The 20,490-nt window shown below is 41.9% G+C and overlaps 1 protein-coding gene across 4 annotated transcripts; it reads right to left on the reverse strand.

Annotated features, from left to right (window-relative positions):
* Positions 1 to 929: 929 nt before the first annotated feature.
* On the reverse strand, positions 930 to 20,210 carry TLR7 (toll like receptor 7). Of its 4 annotated transcripts, none has more exons than XM_044936432.1 (3): positions 19,982 to 20,210; positions 18,076 to 18,176; positions 930 to 5,107 (listed from the first exon to the last, which is right to left on the reverse strand). In XM_044936432.1, exons 2-3 carry the CDS (start codon positions 18,076 to 18,078, stop codon positions 1,958 to 1,960), a joined length of 3,153 nt encoding a protein of 1,050 aa, XP_044792367.1. In that variant the 5' UTR covers positions 18,079 to 18,176; positions 19,982 to 20,210; the 3' UTR covers positions 930 to 1,957.
* Between the last annotated feature and the right edge of the window lie 280 nt (positions 20,211 to 20,490).

Genomic DNA, 20,490 nt, shown 5'->3' on the forward strand with positions numbered 1-20,490 from the left:
TATGCTGTGGTTTCTGAGTTTTGTTGTCAGTTTCCCTTCCTCTTGATTCATTTCAGAAGATGTTTAAGTTGTCTTCAAGTGCTTCATGGTTTATAAGTCACCAAAATAACTTAAACCTTGTATAGTTATGTGTTTTAATAGAAGAAATTTATGATGCCAACAGCCAATTTTTATGACGTTATCTTTGTTTTCATGTAGGTACCTATGAAGTACAATCTAGCTTACTGAGGCTGTCAGATCATTGGCTCTGTGGATTCCAGAGATTAATTTGGGAGTTTGTGACCCTTATTGATTACATGTCCTTTGGAAATAATACATATAGCCATCCTCAGAGTAAAACCTTTGTCTTTTCCATATATGAAGAAAACACAGTTATCTCCCAGATAATTTGAAGTCTGGGATTTGAAGCTATCTTCCAAAGGGCACAGACACCTCTGTAGATAACTTATTTCATGAAATAAAAACAAACAGGTCACATTTCAGACTTTGGACTCATGCAAATTTATACACACTTAGAAGGTATGTGTGTCTTCAGAACATCTTGGTTCTTTCTGGTGGTTTATTTATTTTTTTTTTTGAGTACTGAAGCCAAAGCTCAAGACTGAAGCTTTCTCAGTGTTAATGGTGGTAAACCTCTGTTCCTCCCCCAGCCTCCAAATTTAAAGGAATCCATGTGACTGTCATCCCTGCTTGCTAACTCTAAATAAATATATTCTCTTGGGGTTCTCCTTTAGAGTTTATCATCAAAGCTGTCTGATGTTGATGGATCAAGTTTTCAGATAATTACAAGTATGCAGTATTAGTTAATAAAGCAGTTTGAAAGATCATTGGATGAGGCAACTTTTCTTTGGAAACAGTACTTTTCCATGCAGATAAAAAAAATCTGTCTTAGCTCAGCTGCTGTAACAAAACATCACAAACTGCATGGCTTAAAGAACAAACATTTATTTCTAACAAGTCTGAAGCATGGAAGCCAGTCTGGAGGAGATCAGAATGCCAACGTGATCTGGTTCTGCTGAGGGTCCTCTTCTGTGTTATAGACTGGCAGCCTCTCTCCATACCCTCACACAGTGGGAACACAGCAAGTTAGTCCCCTGACTGCTTCCTCTAAGGCAGTAATCCCATCACGAGGGCTCCAGTCTCATGACCTAACCAGTTCTTAAAAACCCCACCTCCCAACACCATCACATTGGGATATTAGGGTTTCAACGTACGAACCTGGGGGGAGAGAAACATTTAGTCCAGAGCCATATTTAAGCAGGTAAATTATCATCAAAAGTAAAGAGCATGACTTCGCATACAGAGCGCTTTATTCTTCTCCCACTTGTAAGTAGACTATGTCCATTGATGACAAAGATGTTTCTGTTTCCCCAAAGAACCCAATAACAGGCCCAGGAGAGAAAGAGCAAGGAGCACTTGAGCTGCAACCACCTGCTGGGGGCCAACACTTGGTCTGCACAGAACGGGGCACTAGATGGTTGAGTCAATTGGCTGAAGAGTTAACTGTGTCTTTATTTTTACCACTAATTAACTGGTACATTTTAATGCCATATAAGCAGCTCTGAGCCTTTTTTTAACCCTGTTTCTATACATACCAGTGCCTCTTAAGGGTAGAAGTGCAGTTCTTGGTGACTGTGTGTATGTGAAATAATCACAATTACATGAGAATCAAAGTCCCACATCCTCTACTTGCCACTCTTCTCCCAACAGTATTTTATGCAAGGGCAGAAGACAAAGACTCAAGTGCAAATGGAGACAGAGAGAGCTGAGAAAGATGACTTGATGCTTATATAAATCCCATTTTTCCACTTCCTTTGTCATGTATTGATGACTCCTCTCCAATATGGGCAATCCCAGGGCTTGAAGAATCTTAAAATGCTCTTCTGGCAACACATGGGTGAGCCGATCAAGGCAGCCACGCTTCTCCTTGGTAGCAGTCACATTCGGCAAAGAAGGGCTAGGCCGTCTCTTTGAACACCTGACTGTAGGTCACGTGATTGTCTGTGGCCAGAGCGTTTTTCAGACACTGCCAGAAATACGGGTGAGCCTGTGGGTTTGTTGGCCACTCAAGGACAGAACTGCCACAGAGCCTCTTCCGGAGTTGGAGAAACTTGGACTTCTGAAGGGGCTTCTCAAGGAATATCAAGATGATTACATCCACTTTTTCATCCATGAGCCTCTGATGGGATAAGTAAAATGCTATCTTAAAATTTTCAGTCTTTGCGTACTTGTCTGTCATCACAAACACTGTCTTTTTGCTAAGCTGTATGCTCTGGGAAAGATTTTCCAGAACAGGCTGCCCTGGTAACCAGTCCCTTTCCTCAAGACATAAATTAAAACACTTCTCTCTCGGGTCTTCCAATTTGGCCACCAGCTCGTCCAAAACCCACTCTGTCACTGCTGGGTCTTTAGTGTCATATACAATGAAAGCATCATAGCAAGAATTGGGTGATATCAGACGTCGATACCCTTTTATTTTGGCTTTACAGAAATGATAACTATACCACACATCCCAGAAATAGAGATGGTTTGCTGTTGTGATCATCATCAGAGAGAGAACTGCTGATATGGAAAGTGAGAGCAGGATGAAGTTAGTCAGATCTAACTCACAGGTATATAGATCCAGAGAGACTACACTCTGGCCCTTGTGTGCTCCTGGTCCCATGCAAGTCACATCTGTGGCCAAGTAAGGAATAGTCACCTCAGTATGGTTAACCCACCAGACAAACCACACAGCATCACAGTTGCACAGAAATCGATTGTGATGCAAAAACAAAATGTTCAGATTGTTGAGGACGTTTTCTGGAAAACTCGTCTTTTGGATAACCTGAATTTTATTTGAACTGAGGTCCAGATGTCGCAACTGGAAAGCACCTTGGAGAAAATACTTCGTCAGGCACCTGATTTGATTATTCTTAAGTATGAGTTTCTTGAGGCTGCGGGAACAGTTGGATAATCTCTCAGGGACAGTCTTCAGCTGGTTGAAGCTGAGGTCCAAAGTTTCTAGATTCTTCAGACTCTGTAGTTTTTCCCAACTGAAAGACTTGAGCCCATTTTTGGCTAAGGAGAGAGTCTTTAGATTTGGAGGCATACTATCAAAAACTCCCAAAGGTAAGAAACTCAGAGAATTTTCAGAGATGTCTAGCTCTTCTAAGTTTAGCAGATTCTTAAAGAATTTTAAGTATCTGTTATCACCATCTCTCCATAAAATATCCAAATGGTTGCCTCTGAACTCCAGGATTTGAAGAGATTCACTCTCCATGGTCCTGCTGGTGGAGGTAGCAATATCATTATAGTTCATCATCAGTTTCTTCAGAACCTTGAGGTTCTTGGTAAAATTTAGCATGTGAGTAATTCCTTCTGATTGAAAATAATGGCTGTTACTACTTATATCTAGGACTTCCAGGTTGTGTAGCTCCTCAAATGCAGTTGAGTAGAGTAAATCAAGCCGATTGTTAGAGAAGTCCAAATATTTCAACTCCACTAAAGGCTGAAATTCACTTCCATTGAGCGTCTGGCTAATGCTATTTCCTGATAAGTTTAGGCATTTGAGGAAAGAAAGATGCTGGAAATCAGAAGGCTTGATAAAAAATATATTATTTCTACTAAGGTCCAAGGTCTGCCCATACATATAACAATCTTCATTAAGAGGTAAGAAAGAAGGAGGCTCTTTGCTCTTGGACCGGCAACTCCTTGCATACTCATCATATCTGAAATAATGCAATGTTTCAAGGACCTGAGGCCCATGGCCTGCTACAGAAGTTCTCATGTTAGAGCAGAAACCACCTTCAGGTGAATCTCCCGAAGGTGATATTTTATTCACTGAAAGATCTATGAATTTCAATGTTTTAAATTGGTTAAAAATGCTGAGGTTAGCAATTTTTATAAAGTTAGTGCCAAGATCAAGAACTTCAAGATTGGGAAGATTATGTAATGGGAAGAGGTTTAAACTATTCAGCTCTTTAAAGACATAGCCTTTGATTCGCAAAACTTTCAATTTTTTCAGTGAAGAAAATGCATCTGATAGATTTATAACTGCATGGTAGACCTGAAGATCATAATTGAAAGACAGATCCAAGTTGACAAGGTTATGAAGAAGATGTAAAAATTTGGCATCCCCAATTTCTTTGGCCAAGAAGTTTTGGGAAAGATCTAGTTCTTTAAGTTTGTTAATGTTTTTAAACCATCTTTGGGGCACGTGCTGTAGAGAGTTACTGTGTAGACGTAAGACTTGCAATTCTGTCAATGCATCAAAAGCATTTGGATCAATCTGTAGGGGAGAATTATTTTCACAGGGTGTGCAAGGAAATGGAACATTATAACAACGAGGGCAATTTCCACTCAGATCAAGAACTTGTAGTTGACTGAGGTTATTAAAATCATCTTCTTGGATTTTTGTAATGATGTTATTGTAAAGATAGAGTTCTGTCAAACTAGATGGCAAAACAGTGGGGACAGCTGAGATATTGTTATCTTTTAGGGAGAGCAATTTTAAATTTCTCATATTTAGGAAAGCATCTTTTTCGATAGTAAATGAAACATTACAAGGGTTACGATAGTAACAGTTTTGGCCCAGGTAGAGTATTTCTAGGTTGGCCAGTTCTGTTAGATTCTCCTTCATGATCAAAAAGATGTTGTTGGCCTCCAGACTCAGCAGCTGTAAGCTGGGAGGAAGATCCTGAGGTATTTCTAGAAGCTGGTTTCCATCCAGGTAAAGAGATTTTAAATACGTGAGTTTGCTAAAGCTGTTGGGTTTAATCTGTAGCCTTTTGGTGCACACGTTGTCTTTTGGCCCCAGTCGAACAGGTATGCAGTTGCATCTGAAATCGATCTCCACCAGATGGTCCAGCCGGTGGAAGGAGGCTGGAGAGATGCCTGCTATGTGGTTAATGGTGAGGGTAAGGTTGGTGGCATTGGCAGGAATACCTCCAGGAATTTCTGTCAAATGCTTGTCTGTGCAGTCCACAATCACATGGGCATTTGGGGCATCCAGAGTGACATCACAGGGCAGAGTTTTAGGAAACCATCTAGCCCCAAGGAGTTCAGAAATTAGGATCATGTTAAAAAGGATAGGAAACTGTCTCTTCAATGTCCACATTGGAAACACCTGAAAGTATAAGAAAGAATAAATCACCCGTTTAAAATACACCAAGATCCAGAATTTAAAACTCCCGTTTGCTGCCTCTCTCTTGCTCCATTTGAAAAATCAACAGCTTAGGTTTATCGTTCTCAACTGTCTAAATAGCATCCCTGCCCCCACCCCATGACTGTAGTTGTCAATTACTGAGGTTCATAAAAACTTACATATTTCGCTTTCAGCATCTTAGCTTTTGTTATATCGCTTTTCAGATAGGGGAAGCAGCATTTTCCTATTCCCTGTTACTTATAATGTTACAATGGAAGAGCCGTCAATATGCTGCCAAAGTCTGAAATGCAACTACATCTGGTAAGAAAACCTTTAGTGCAATTAACATTTGCTTGTTAAGCCCACTCTGGTACACATTACAAGAGTCCTTTCCCACATCTGAGCTTCTTAATATGCTAAGTAGGGAAACACTTTACAGACTGAGACACAGCTCAGCGATATTAACTGATCTGTTTATGGTCACCCAACTCCTGATATTTTGGCACTGCTATCTATAAGCCCATTTTCCTCTTGGACTATTTTTGGAAATCATCTCCAAGATGACTTGGGGATGAACATTTTCCCTACACATTGGGTTTACGTTACACAGATTAGGAAAGGGGATAATATAGTAGGGTACCGCCTGGGTGATCCCCAATTGATCAAACAGGATACTCATGGGAATGAAAGGGGAGGGGCTTTAATAATTTATGCCAAGACTACAGGCACAAAGACTCTCTCAGACAAACTGGGACATGTGGGAACCTACTCTTATGGGTAATTCTTGGGCATCTATGTTTAGTATCAGAAACACCTGGACTCTGGGCAAAAAAGACCTTAAGAGGGAATATGGGACATAATGAAGAGTTTTACTAACCACCCTATTAACTCGAGCTTGCCTTGCATAGGGGGTAGTTTAACCATAGACTCGCTCTCAAGTTTCAGAATTTCTTTCAATATTTTCCTCCAGAACACTGGTTTTCATTTTGCCTGTGTTCATCCATGGGATGATCTAGCCTGGGTCTCTACAACAGCTTTCCAGCTCAATTAATGCTTTCATCCCCTCAACTGACTGAATCAACCAGTCATGCTCATATCTAATAAATCTACTGCCTACTTCCCTTAATTCCTTTAATAGGGGATAAATAAGCAAAATTTTCCCTCAGCATTTTCTCTACTGCAAGATGGTTAAAGAAGGAGTTCAAAGAGCTTCTTCACACATCTTTGCACACTTGTTAATTTATTATCATTTTATTAAGTCTTTTCCTCCCATTTCTACATGTTTTCTTGCACCTGTCCACTTTTCTCCTTGTCTACTCCCACCCCCTACTCCACTTTGCCAGGAGGTTTCCCCTGGACTATCATCACACTGGACTCAAACCTGGTCTCCTTGACTCCCATTCTCCTCTACAATTTATCCATCAAGAGCATCAGAGCAGTCTTTATAAACATGAATCAGATCAACCACAATGATCACTCATTATGTTTTGAATGAAGTCCAAAGTCTTTGCCATTGTTTACATCATGCATGTTCTGACTCTAGCCTACCACACTGACCTTGAACCACTTTCCCCCTTCTTTGACCACATGGCAGATATCCGGCCTGTTTTCTGTTCTGCATTTGAGTCAGTCTTGGCACTTGCTGTTCCCGCTTCCTGAAATGATCTTTCTCCTCTTCCCACAGCCAGGTCATTCTCATCCCCTGGGTGTCTGCTTAAATGACACATCCCCAGAGAGGCCATCTCTGAGCAACTTGTCTAAACACCCTCCCATGTAATAACAGTGATAAAGACAGGAGCAGTAATTAACTTAGATAGCATTTAGCATATGCTGGGCAAAGTTTGCAGTGCTTTACATATATTAACTCACTCATTTCATCTTCATATTAACCGCATGAGGGCAGCATTACAGGTCTTTGATCCCTTATCCACAACCTTTGCAACTAGATGTGTTTTGGAACTCAGAATTTTTCAGATTTTAGAAGGCAATGTGATGCATGTACCTCATATTATGTAACACTCCAAATGGAATCTGGGGCAGCATCTCATAATCAAACACATAAAAATTTGTGCAATAAAGCACAGGATTGTCCACTCTAAGTGGGATTTAAAAAAGAAGAACAAAAACAACAAACACTAGATCATCTGGTTCTGGTCTAAGATTCATCTCCAAATGAGTTCAGATTAAGTTGTGCTTACCGTCAGCTGAGTTAGGACAAAGCTTTCAGTTTAGGGATTCTGGAATTGTAGACCTCTATTATTATCCCCATTTTACAGATAAGTCAACTGTGGCAGAGAGAGGTATATGTACTCTGTATTAGACTACTGTGCTTTATTTCTTTCATAGTCTTTAGCACAATCAGAAATAATCCTGTGGATCATTTATGTGCTTCTGGTTTATGTGCTTATTTGTTTTATATATATTTTGCATGAAAATGTTAGCTTCGAGAGAGCAGGGTTTTGCCCTCATGTAAAACAATGTCTTGCACTTAATGCTGATTATGTTTGCAAAATACATGAATGAAAGAATAAATGCATAAATGAATGAACAGTGAAATACAGTAAAATAGTTAAAAGAAATCCTCCTTGGAGTAGGTTAGGTGTACAACATAATGATTTGAGATATTGCAAAATGATCACCACAGTAAGTTTAGTTACCACACATAGTTCCAAGTTTTTTTTTTTTCTTCTGATGAGAACTTTTAAGATCTACTGTCTTAGCAACTTTGAAATACGCAATACACCATACTTACATGACATTCCCAGAAGGCCAACTGCAGTTTTACTCTAAGGGGAAATTGCTTGACAATATTCCTAATGATGACATGTGATGATTAACTCCTAACTGTTCCAGGCAATTTTATGAAAGAAATGCCTTAGGACTGAAGTTAGCCTAGGGGGGATGGGAAGCTAACTTTATTTTTTTTTAATTGGAGGATAATCACTTTACAATATTGTGATGGTTTTTGCCATACATCAACATGAATCTGCCACAGGTGTACATGTGTCCCCCTTCAACTTGAACCCCCCTCCCACCTTCCTCCCCATCCTATCCCTCTGGGTTGTCCCAGAGCACCAGCTTTGGGTGCCCTGGAAAGCTAACTTTAGTTTTAGTTCTATAAGCAGGGATGGAAGGAAACATAGCTTCGCTAAGTGAGGTTTTCACTGCCTGCAGCCTGAATTCTAAAGATGATTAAGACTTCCTTAATTTGGGGCCTTCTGGGTTTGAAAAAGCCAACTGCCTTACCCCAAACAACAGCAGATGTCATGGATACAGCTTTAAGAGGAAGTAAGTGTATGTTCACACACATTTTTGTAGCACTTTCCATTAAGCATTTTCTAGAAGACAGTGAAAGCCAGCCCAGGGCCCCCAAAATCTGATTAGGAGTGCTGCCTTCTTCTTGACTCAGACAGCCTCTGGGAAGTTGATTAAATTGAGAGACAAAAACACTGAGGGAATACAGAATCTTCAGACTTAAGTGGTCTAAAGCTGCTCTGGCCAATGTGATAGCCACTGGTCACGTGTAGCTGTTTCAATTTAAATGAATTAAAATGAAGTGCAATTTTCAAATTCAGTCTCTCAGTCACACTAACCATATTTCAAGCACTCAAAGTCACCTCAGGTTCGTGGTTACTGTATTCAAGCACACAGATACGGAACATTTTCCACCACTGTGCAAAGTTCTAGTAGACAGAGCTGGTCTAGACTAGAGGTTGGCAAACTTCTTCTCTAAAGGGCCAGACAGTCAATATTTTAGACTCAGTTCAGTTCAGTTGCTCAGTCGTATCTGACTCTTTGCGACCCCATGAACTATAGCATGCCAGGCCTCCCTGTCCATCACCAACTCCCAGAGCTTACCCAAACTCAAATTTATTGAGTTGGTGATGCCATCCAACCATCTCATCCTCTGTCGTCCCCTTCTCCTTCTGCCCTCAATCTTTCCCAGCATAATTGAAGCTATTAATGTGGGTACTTAAATAACCACTTAGAGCATAATGAATCAAGGTGGTAAAAAATAATTCTCAGCTCACAAAACAGGTAACAGGACAGATTTGGCCCATGGGTCGTAGTTTTCAGGGCCCCGGTCTGGGCAAAAACTTCCACTTGCACATGGAATTACCTCAAAGCAAATTCAGTTCAAGTCTGCCAAATATGAGAAGAAATCATATCACCTATAAACCTCTAAGTTGCCTCATGGGCCACTAATTTCAACCAATAGCTTTTAGCCAATTATTTCATCCTCACCCCAAGAAATAGGTTCACTGACAATGAGGACACTGAGATGCAGAAACTATAGAACTTGCCTGCCAGGAGATCTGGCATGCAGTGCTGGCCCTCAGCAATTCTCCTGGCTTACCTTCCCAGAAGTCTAGGTATCAATTCACCCATCTCTCCCTCTAGGAGGTAAAACACTCTAGGGGCTGTGGCCTTATCTGTCTTGACCATTTCTGATGATGCCTGCCACCTAGTCAGCACAAGACAAATATCGGGCAAGTAAACCAAGGCTTTGAACGTTCTTAAAATCCCGTGGAAGGCTCACATTCAATGATCACAAACAGTAAAGTCTTTCCAAAGATCAGATTTTTGATAAGGTGGTGAGGAGGGACCAGGAGGGCTGGGGGCTTCTCAAGGAAGGAAGGAAGGAAGGAAGAAGGTGAAGTCGCTTAGTTGTGTCTGACTCTTTGTGATCCCATGGACTGTAGTCTACCAGGATCCTCTGTCCACTAGGGCTTGCCTAGTGGCTCAGAGGTTAAAGCATCTGCCTGCAATGCAGGAGACCTAAGTTCAATCTCTGAGTCAGGAAGATCCCCTGGAGAAGGAAATGTCAACCTACTCCAGTATTCTTGCCTGGAGAATCCCATGGAAGGAGGAGCCTGGTGGGCTACAGTCCACGGGGTCACAAAGAGTCAGACAAGACTGAGCGACTTCACTTCACTTTCACTTTGTGACCCCATGGACTGTAGTCTACCAGGATCCTCTGTCCATGGGATTTCCCAGGCAAGAATACTGGAGTGGGTTGCCATTTCCTTCTCCAGGAGATCTTTCTGACCCAGGGATTGAACCTGGGTCTCCCGCATTGTAGGCAGACACTTTACCATCTGAGCCACCAGCAAAGTCTGAAATCGGAAAAGAGCCACAGAAGAAAAGGGGATGGTATCCAAGGGAGGCCCTGGGGAGCAGACCTACAGAAGGACTCCTATGCAATCTGTTTTCTCAGAAGTTCTTCCCCCTGGAACCTGAAACCTGAGTGGGAGCACAGAACTCATTTGTCTCTCCTGGGAACAAGCACAGCCAGGATGGGACTGTCCCTGACTTGTATTCAGTCGCTGAGTCCCAGCCCAGGCAAGCTGGATGCCAGACAAGCCTTCTCGTGGCTCTCTGTGCCAGCTGCCTGGAACTCACAGATGGGTTCTGATCAAGCAGGAGAGGAAGAAAACTGAGTCAATGAACAAAGCCTTTTAAATGTGTTAATGAGAAATAATACCTTTCAGGCTTCCAAACAGAAAAGGTATGTTTGAGAAGATGATTGTAAAATGTGAAATAGTCCTTTATTCCCAAATTTCCCAAAGTATGGAAACTTCCCCTTTCAAACCATGGGGAACTACATGGCTTCAGAATTAAGCTAGGACCTTCGCTTCAAATAAAGGCTATTTTTAAATGTAAGTGTTCATTCAGCATGATATGAGGTCTGTTTTTTCATTTCATACAAATAACCCACATTTTTTTTTTTGCAATAATTGCCAAAGACATACATCTTTCAGGAATTTGATTTGTAAAATAACATAATTCACCATAATAGGCCTGGCTTTAGTCATGAATCATAGCTGATTACACATGTAAATATACTGGGTAAATTTGGATGCTCAATTAGCAAGCTAATTATGGTAAAAATGGGACTGTTTGCTTTTGTACTCACAGGTGTTCTGTTCTCTCAGTAAATCACCTTTTTGTTAAAATGGAAAATATAGAATTCACATTGACTAGTCATCAGACAGTCATTTGTGTGTGTGTGTGTGTGTTTTTTATAATGGTCAATTACCAGGTATTTATTATGTTCTTAGATGCCAAAGAAGATGCTTTGTTTATATTACATCACTGAGCCCTGACAATGAAGTTTAAAAGACAAATATTCCCATTTTGCTGATGAGAAAACAGGGATCAGAAAGGCAGTTTCAAACCAAGATTCAAACTCCATTTTAACCAATCATCTTCCAGTTATTTCATATTGTTCCAACAAATGCACTTGGTATGCTATATACATGCATCTTGGTTAATTTCCTTTTCAGTTAAAGGATTTTTGGTCATCTAAGGTTTTGATATTGTGCTATTTGGAGTTTTCATAATAAAAATGTCCAAATATTATGAAAAGGTATTTATGATTTGAGTGGGACCAACTCGAGGGAAAAAAAGAGACTTTTCAGATCATATAGTTCTTAGGTGTGCATTCATATCCAGTAATGCTATGCTAGCATAGTTCATGGATTTATAAATTTAAAGGCAGACTGAGCTTTAGCTTCCTAATAAAGACATATATGCCAAGGCCCCCAGATGCAAACATGCTGGAATCACCACAAAAATGGCAACAAAGGAGGAATAGAGAGTAAAAGGAGATGAATTCAAAGAGGGAGGAGCTGTAGTCCCACATTGAGGGTTCCTACAGGGCCTTGTCAACCATCCCAACAAGGAATGGAAGATCGATCCATTGCAAATTTTTAAGTCAAAGAGTGCCATGGTCTGACTTCCATGTTACAAAGATCATGCTGGTTACTGCCTTGAAAGAGACAACAAGGGGTGAGGTTGGAAGTGTGGAGACCAGTCAAAAGGCTATGATGGTAATTCAAGCAAAAGCCCCAGCTGGCTGGGGTAGAGGTGGTGAGAACTAGCCAGATACTTGGATAGATTTGGAAGGTGAAGCCAAATCAAATAGGACTTTCAAGTTCTTGGAAGAAAATGAGAAGAGGGGTTGGAGGCAGCCAGCATTTCTGAGAAGCTTCCTGCAAAGGGGAACAAAGATGCTGGCAGTAGTTCCCACGGCCAAGAGGGTCAAGAGGATTTATTTGAGGATGGGAGGAATAACGGCACATTGTAATGATGGTGAGAGGGAAAAAAACTTTTTTCCAAAAACCCCATCATTAATAATAGTACCAATGACAATGCAGGAGAGATGGGAGAATGCTGGTGTGTGGAGCCCAGGGAGGGAAGCAGGGAGGTGACCCAGTGCACTAGTGGAGAGATTTGGCTTTAGCAAGGAGCCTAACAATTCCATCCTTAGTATAAGAGTCTGCAAACTGTTCAACTATCTCCAACCTCCTTAGAAGCTGGGCAGGCTTTTGGGACTGTCTGGAGGACAGCAGCAAAGTAGGACTGCACAACTTCCAAGGCAGGGACAGACAAGGTGGGAGACTTGCACGGCACCCGGTGCTCCATCTTTCCCTGTCTCTCTCTCCACCTGAACTGGAGTCCTAAGCCACCAGCCTTGGAAGAAGCCCAGGGACAGCACAGCTGCCATGCTGGGGAGACCACCCAGAGACAGGGGCAGCCTGCAGCTGCGGAGCTTGCCCATCTGGGCACCAGACCTGTGAGGGCGGAGCCCAGCCCCTGACATCGACTGCAAGTCGAGGGGGAACACACACCAGCGCCAGAGCCACCTTGCTGAGCCCAGTCAACCTGTGGGCCCGCCACTCCTAACACTTGAGGACAGTGGTTGTTTCGAGCCAGTGGGTTTGGGGGTGATCTGCTCCACTGTGGTGGGTAACCAGACCATAAGTCAAGCAGGACAGGCAGGTGTAGAAGCTGTAGGTGGGCACATAAGTGGGGAGGAGCAGGTGGGTAATCTCTTCCAATTGCTGTGATGCTCTCGGGGAGACGGTGAGCAGCCGGCAGGAGGGGCTGGTGGGGCGAGGGAGAGGGGAAGGTGGAGAGAGTCCTCTAGGCAGAGGAAGTCAGGTGTGATTACCTGGTGGCAGGGAAAAACCCTTCACCATTCGGTATTTCATCTGCATTCCCCTCGCAGTCTTTATTATGTAATTTTCCATAGCCCCTGATCTGGTTGGATGAAAGGCCTACAGAAAAATTCTTCACAGAAGGAAATTGACCTCAAGGTGAGAACGAGTGAGGTCAGGGAACACTCACGGTTACACTCAGTTAAGAGAAGATCTGCTCCCTCCTTCGCTCATCTACCCAACAGACTGTCTGAAAGGCCAGCATACTGGGCATCCTCTGTGGGCTGTGACATGCCAGCCTTCAGGGGACCACAGGTCAGTGCCCTCAGATACTCCTCCCATTATTTTCAAGATGAGACAGCAGGAGAAAAAAAAAGGCCACATTGCTTGAGTTGAAAAGGAAGTGTTGGAATATGCATTTCCAGTGCAGGGAGTCACTGAAGCCAAGCTACTAAAGCAAAGCAGACCATGGCGCAGTGGGGATCCCCCACATGGACGGGCTGGGTTAAAGCAGAAGTGATGGCAGGCTGCAGAATCATGAGACAGGGACCAGGAAGAGACAAGGAGTGGGGCTCAATTGTGGGAAATCCTTGAATTCGAATTCAGTAAACTTTTGTCATGTTGCCGTGACACTGAATTGTTTGATAACTAAATAAGCATTGTATATATCACCCTAGGGGCTAACCAAGGTCTGCGAATAATGGAACTTAACAGATGTGATATTGTTTTATAGGCCAGACTCCACTGGGAATTTCCCTACTAGACTTACAATGACCAAATATCCCCTTTTTGCAAATTTTTGAAATATTTCTAATTATAGGCTAACCCCTGAAAAGTGTAATTACCATAGACATCAAAGTTTCATTATATAACAACCAAAAGATTAAGTACAAGGACATAACCCATTTACTTAAAAAATAGACTTTTTATCATTTCCTTTCTCCCATTTTAGCCCAACAGACCTAGTTTTCAAAATAAAAGAGTCAAATGATATAAAGGAGTCTTATATAAATTAGAAATTCAACAGCTACTTTGCATCATAACAGGCACCAAAGACCAGAAGAAATTACATCTTACTTGACCTCATACCCTACCCTCTTTTTGCCATAAAGGAAAACTGTCAACTTGGCAGACTTTTTCAGTAAAGAGCCAGTCAGTAAATATTTTGTTTTGCAGGCCATACGGTCTGTATCACAGCTACTCAAATTTGCCACTGCAGTGCAAAAGCAGTTATAGACAATATATAAACAAATATGCAAATACTAAAGCTAATTGTGGGCACAAAAATTTGAATTTAATATAACTCAAGGGTCACAAAGCAGTATACTTCCTTTGACTTTTTCAATCATTTAAAGAGATTAAAAAAACCTCTTAGCTTGTGGGCTATACAAAAACAGGTGGCAGGCTGGCTATGACCCACACCCATTATTTGCCATTGCAACCTAAACTTTGAGGGACTTCTGAGATATACAAATGATCTATTCTTGGGGTGCAAAGATGCTGGTTCGTTGGTTGATCTGTAATGATTGCTTTTAATTTTAGTATGATTTCCCCTATTTTTAAATAATCAGTTTTGATTAGTTTAGTTAATGGACTGCTTTGTTTGGCCATGAAGGAGTGTGCTATAACTAAGAGCAGAATAATGTTTTTATTTGTAAAATCGCTTAACTACTGTTATATCTTGGCATGTTGCCTCTAACACTCATCTCCTCCTTCCTGTATCTATTTCAAATAGTGAGAAGCACTTCAATACTGCCAGGTGCTTCATCTAGTAAAGTTTTGATTTTAAGTTCTTATTCTGTCATCTAAGCTGTCTCTGACATTAGTGAATCACTTTCCCTCATGAGCCTCTGATTTCTCAACTATAAAATGGTTTGAATACAGGGCTTTTTTGTGAAACTATTGAGAAAACTATTGAGAAACTATTGAGAAAAACTATTCATGCAAACTGTCATTCCAGATGAACCACCATTTAGCAAGCATCTAGTATGTGCATTAAAAACATCAGGAATAAACAATACTTCACTACTAGATTGCTTTTTCCATTTACCATTTTATCATGAGTACTTTCTTATGTCATTCAGTATTCTTTTAAAAAATATGAGACTTCCCTGGCAGTCCAGTGGTTAAGACTCCAGGCTCTCAATGCAGGGTCACAGGTTTAATTCCTGGTTGGGGCACTAAGATCCTGTATGTCAACCAGCACAGCCCAAAAAACCAAAATTAAACAAATAAATAAACAGATGATCTGATGGTTATATAACATGCTACTTAATGTCAGTCAGTCAGTCAGTTCAGTTGCTCAGTCATGTCCGACTCTTTGTGACCCCATGAATTACAGCACGCCAGGCCTCCCTGTCCATCACCAACTCCGGGAGTTCACTCAAACTCATGTCCATTGAGTCGGTGATGCCATCCAGCCATCTCATCCTCTGTCGTCCCGTTTTCCTCCTGCCCCAAATCCTTCCCAGCATCAGAGTCTTTCTTTTCCAATGAGTCAAATCCTCGCATGAGGTAGCCAAAGTACTGGAGTTTCAGCTTTAGCATCATTCCTTCCAAAGAACACCCAGGACTGATCTCCTTTAGAATGGACTGGTTGGATCTCCTTGCAGTCCAAGGGACTCTCAAGAGTCTTCTCCAACACCACAGTTCAAAAGCATCAATTCTTCAGTGCTCAGCTTTCTTCACAGTCCAACTCTCAAATCCATACATGACTACTGGAAAAACCATAGCCTTGACTAGACGGACCTTTGTTGGCAAAGTAATGTCTCTGGAGGACCACAGTTAATGAACCCTTTCCCAACACTGGACATGAGATGTTCTCTTTGCTATGCTGCACCGACTACCTTCATAAATTGCTTGCGACATCCCTGATCATTTCTTTAAGAAGAGCTTCTAGAAGTGGAGTTTCCATATCAAAGGGTCTGAACTATAACTATTAATAAGATCGAATAATTTCCCTATGCTTTTTGACCTTTTCTGTTTTTTTTAAAAACTGTTTTCATGTTTTTTCTTATAAAAGGTATCCCAATTTTTTTCTTAAGGACTACATTATCGCACTTGAAGCCCACATTGAAGCCCTGAGTAGGAGTGTGTGCTGGGCTTGGTCTAGGTAGAACAGAGGGGTCTCCAGCACGGCTTCCAGGGTTGAGCTGCCCAGCCAAAACCACAAGCTCTTAGTCTCTTGAAGCCCCGGCTCCCTCATCTATGACTTACAAGGCTGCTTAGAGGGTGAAATCGAAACAGAGACGTCCAGCCCTAAGCACAATGCTCACTGTAGTAAGCAGTCAATAAATGTGAGCTCTCTTTACTACCATCAATCCTATCACGCCATCCCTCAAGGGGCACAGGCAGATGTGGGCCTGGGTTTGCCTATAAACAGACATCTGAGTTTCTAGGAAATGAAACTCTACACTGTTGCTTCTCTGTCTCTTCACACAGTGTCCTGTGGTTAAGTCTTCATTAGACCTTAGACATGAAATGAGCCTGGGAGCCCACCTTCCAATCTAGAAGTCAGAGTGGGTTCCTGGTACAAGTACTCCATTGTGTCTAGTTGGGGTGACAAAATAATTTCAGCAAGAAGTCACTGATGTCTTTTTCTGATGAATTTTGTGGCATGCCTAATAACTCACACCACATGCAAAGGATCTGAATATACAATCTGTTATTTGAGCCTCCACAATGGCCCAGCAAGGCAACTAGAGAGCCATAGTAATGTTCATTTTATAGTATAAAAAAAAAGCTGAGTTTCAGGGGGCTTAAGTGATAAACCTAAGGATCACTCACTAGTAACTGGGATAGTGAACACAACAGAGTCTCTCTGTGACTAAACTTTAGTCAAGCTCCTCTGACTCAGCCTCGATATTTGGGCTTTTGTCTTCATGTGGCCATTTTTCACAAGGATCCTGTTAGGTTGGTTTAGGAAGAGCCCCTCACCACAGTTTCATTATCCTTGCTATCTGATCAAATACCCCATCTCTACCACTCCCCATCTTCCTGGCCTGCTTTCAGCAAGAACCCTGTCAGGTGGGTCGAGTCAGAACCACCCCACGCCCTGCCACCGCTGATGTTTCCTCTTAGTAATTTTCCACCCGCTGACCTTCACTCCACTCCTGGACTATAAATCCCACATGCCTCTGCACTATTTGGAACTGATCCCAGTCCTATACTGCAGTCTCGTTTCCCCGATTGCAACAGTTCCTGAACAAAATCTGCTTTTACAGCTTTATCTACTGTCCGGTTCTGGTTTTCTTGGACTGCATGGGAGCCCAGGCTCCCTGTATTCCTAGTCCTATGCATCCTGCCCACTCCCTCCCCTGCATACTCGTTTAGACACCACCAAATGCTAGAAAAACACAAAGGAACCTCAGTAATTTGTATGGTAATAAAGCCCAAAACGAGGGCTTCCCTAGTGGCTCAGTTGGTAAAGAATCTGTCTGCAATGCAGGAGACCTGGGTTCAATCCCTGGGTCAGGAAGACCCCCTGGAGAAGGAAATGGCAACCCACTCTAGTACTCTTGCCTGAAGAATTCCAAGGATGGAGGAGCCCGGCAGGCTACAGTCCATGGGACCACAAAGAGTTGGACACGACTGTACGACTAACTTTCAAAACCAAAAACGTGGGGTGAAAAAAGTTAGACCCATAGAAGCTATTTCCCCAATTCAAACATTTGCTCCTCCTCAGGGCAGGATGCATTAATTCTTATAGGAAGGAGAACACAGCAAGTATTGATTAATCTTAATTAATCTTAATTAATTGAAATTACTACCGTCTGAGCCACCAGGGAAGTCCATAGGAAGAAGAACACAGCAAGTATTGATTAATCTTAATTAATTGAAATTACACAATACCCCCCTGATTAATCTTGGTTATGAAAGATCATGAAAGTTTTCCTCAGTAAATAACTGAAGTACAGATAACTTAAACATCTCTCTTGCTAGCCAGTTTCAGTTCTTCCACAAAAAAGGACAAATAACACTTTTTAGGGATCTCTTAGCTGTCCTTACCATTTTCAGTCTTCTTCCAAAATGAAACAGAGAAGTCTGGTTGAAGAGAGCAGAACATGAGAGGTGTCAAGATCAGCCTGAGATGGACCCAGTAGCATCAACTAAGATAAAGAGAAAACACCAAACTTTACCTTGCAAAGACAGCAAAGGATTGATGCTTCAAAACGTGCTGGAAAGGCTGCTTTAATATACGCTGTTGAAAACACCTATTAATAGTATTTACTTCCTCAAGTCCAAGTATCAAGCCCAAATATACAGACGAGAGACACACTCCATAAAACCATTTCCAGCATTATTGTAAAAATCTGACTTTATCTTCAAAGAAGTGACATTTGAGACTACCAAAACTCTTCTTCAGATTCTAAAAAAAAATTTTTTTGCATATTATTTGGGTCCCTTCCCCTCTCTCCCCTTCTCTCTGAGAATGGCTCACAGATCTAGGTGCTTAAATGATCTGAGTTTTTCCCAATGTTTAAAATACCTTTCTTTGCTGCATGGAGTGAGTCCAGGTCTGGAGTCTTCTGAGGTGAAGAGATGAGCTGTGGAAAACCTACCTAAGTCATGGAGACTCCAGGCTGCCAGTCGTGAACCTTCTAAGTGCAAAGACTGGTTAAGGGGTAGGGGGAGGAGTGTGACTATTTATGCCATCACAGACATGAGGTTTGCAGAAGCAGCAGGTTCCTTTTATTTCTACCACCACAGTCAGGGCAACCTCATGTCTAAATTCAAGCAACTTGGCTGGCTGATGTTTTTTTCTAGAAGTTTCTCAACTGGCGCACTCCTGCCATTTCTGGTGAGCTACATCTTTGTGGCATTTTAAGATGCAGAGCAGCAACCCTGACCTCAGCCCACGAGATGCCAGCCACACTGCCCCTCGACAATCACAGATGTCTCTAGACATTGTAACATAGCCCCTGCCCCTGACTGAGAACCGTCATTCTACAGGTATCTTTGAGACATGTCTACATTTCCCTTGTTCTCTCTTAGGCTCAGCTGAAAGGGACTCTGGTTTCTGAGCAGGGGCAGACTTGGTTCTCTCACTTGAGTGAAATGAGGGCAGCTATACTCGCAGTCCAGGGTCAGGTAAAACCGTTTCTCAAAGTGGGGTTTCTGGTAGACTCATTCCCTTCTGAAGTGATTACTGGGCCTTTTAGGGGGTAGAGTCAAAATATCGGTGGTTATGTTTAAAAGTCCACCTAGTCGATCCAGAGAGAATTTGAAAATTGCCAAGAGTGCCACAGGAAAACCAGTTGCTAACCATCAGTGATATCTACTGGATTGAAAAGCGAGCAGTGCCCTAGATCAGCTGAAAAACTACTAGATACAATAATAAATGATCTTTACTGGGAGTTTATTTTGAACCGGACTGTTCTAACTGCCTAATATGTATTATTTCATTGACTACTAAAAAGAATGAAGAAATATCTTCTTAACCTTAAAAAAAATTTTTTTTTTTTTTTTACAAATAATGGAATTAATGCAGAAAAGATACTGGACTCTCCTCAGGTCACATACCATGTAAATGATATTCACACAAGCAAAAATTAAATGCCTTCTTATCAAACCATTTTGCCATGCAAATAATACATAAAAATTAATAGCTTTCTCACATATTTTGTTGTTTGGTTGCTAAGATGTGTCTGACTCTTTGAGACCCCATGGACTGTAGCCTGCCAGGCTCCTCTGTCCATGGGATTTCCCAGGCAAGAATACTGGAGTGGGTTGCCATTTCCTTCTCCAAATAAACATTTCCTTCTCACATATAGACAGTAACTAATCCAGATGCATAATAGAACTTCCATGTAAAAGAGCAACAAAAAAATATGAAATATTTGGGAAGAAAATTGTCATGAAACGCTTGGGAACGAAGAGGGTGGTAGATGGGCAGGGGTCAATGACGCCTTACCTCGCAGGCTGCTTCCTATCCATTTATTTGCCCCTCCGAATCCGCTCTCCATGCCTTCCTACCCAGCTATGTGTCTGGGCAGGCTGAGTTGTATGAACTTCATCACTAGCTGGCACACTTCTGGTTGAGTTCGGCCAAGGCAGAGAGAGGTCAGAGCACCCCTGGGCTCCCTTCCTCTCTAAGGCTGTGGGTTGGCTACAACCCTCCAATGAGGCTCTCATCAGGTGATGCTCCAGGGCCACTCTTTGTGAATTCTACTGTTTCCTCACCTCACCATTTTAGGCCTGGGGTTGTAAAGATTCAACCCTTGAAATGCTGAACCCTTGTTTCTGATTTCCCTATATTCTGTGCACACTATCAAGAATAGTGACTTTTCCCAATTCATCAGTTTCTTATTCTGAGTGTGCCACATGTTTTTCTTGTCAGGAACCTGGAAGACACAGAGAAGATGTAAAAAGATAAAGAGAAATAGATCGTTATTAGGGCTAGAGGTCACAGCAAGGCATTTT

The sequence above is a fragment of the Bubalus bubalis genome, chromosome X, assembly GCF_019923935.1.
Source record: "Bubalus bubalis isolate 160015118507 breed Murrah chromosome X, NDDB_SH_1, whole genome shotgun sequence".
Lineage (NCBI taxonomy): Eukaryota > Metazoa > Chordata > Mammalia > Artiodactyla > Bovidae > Bubalus > Bubalus bubalis.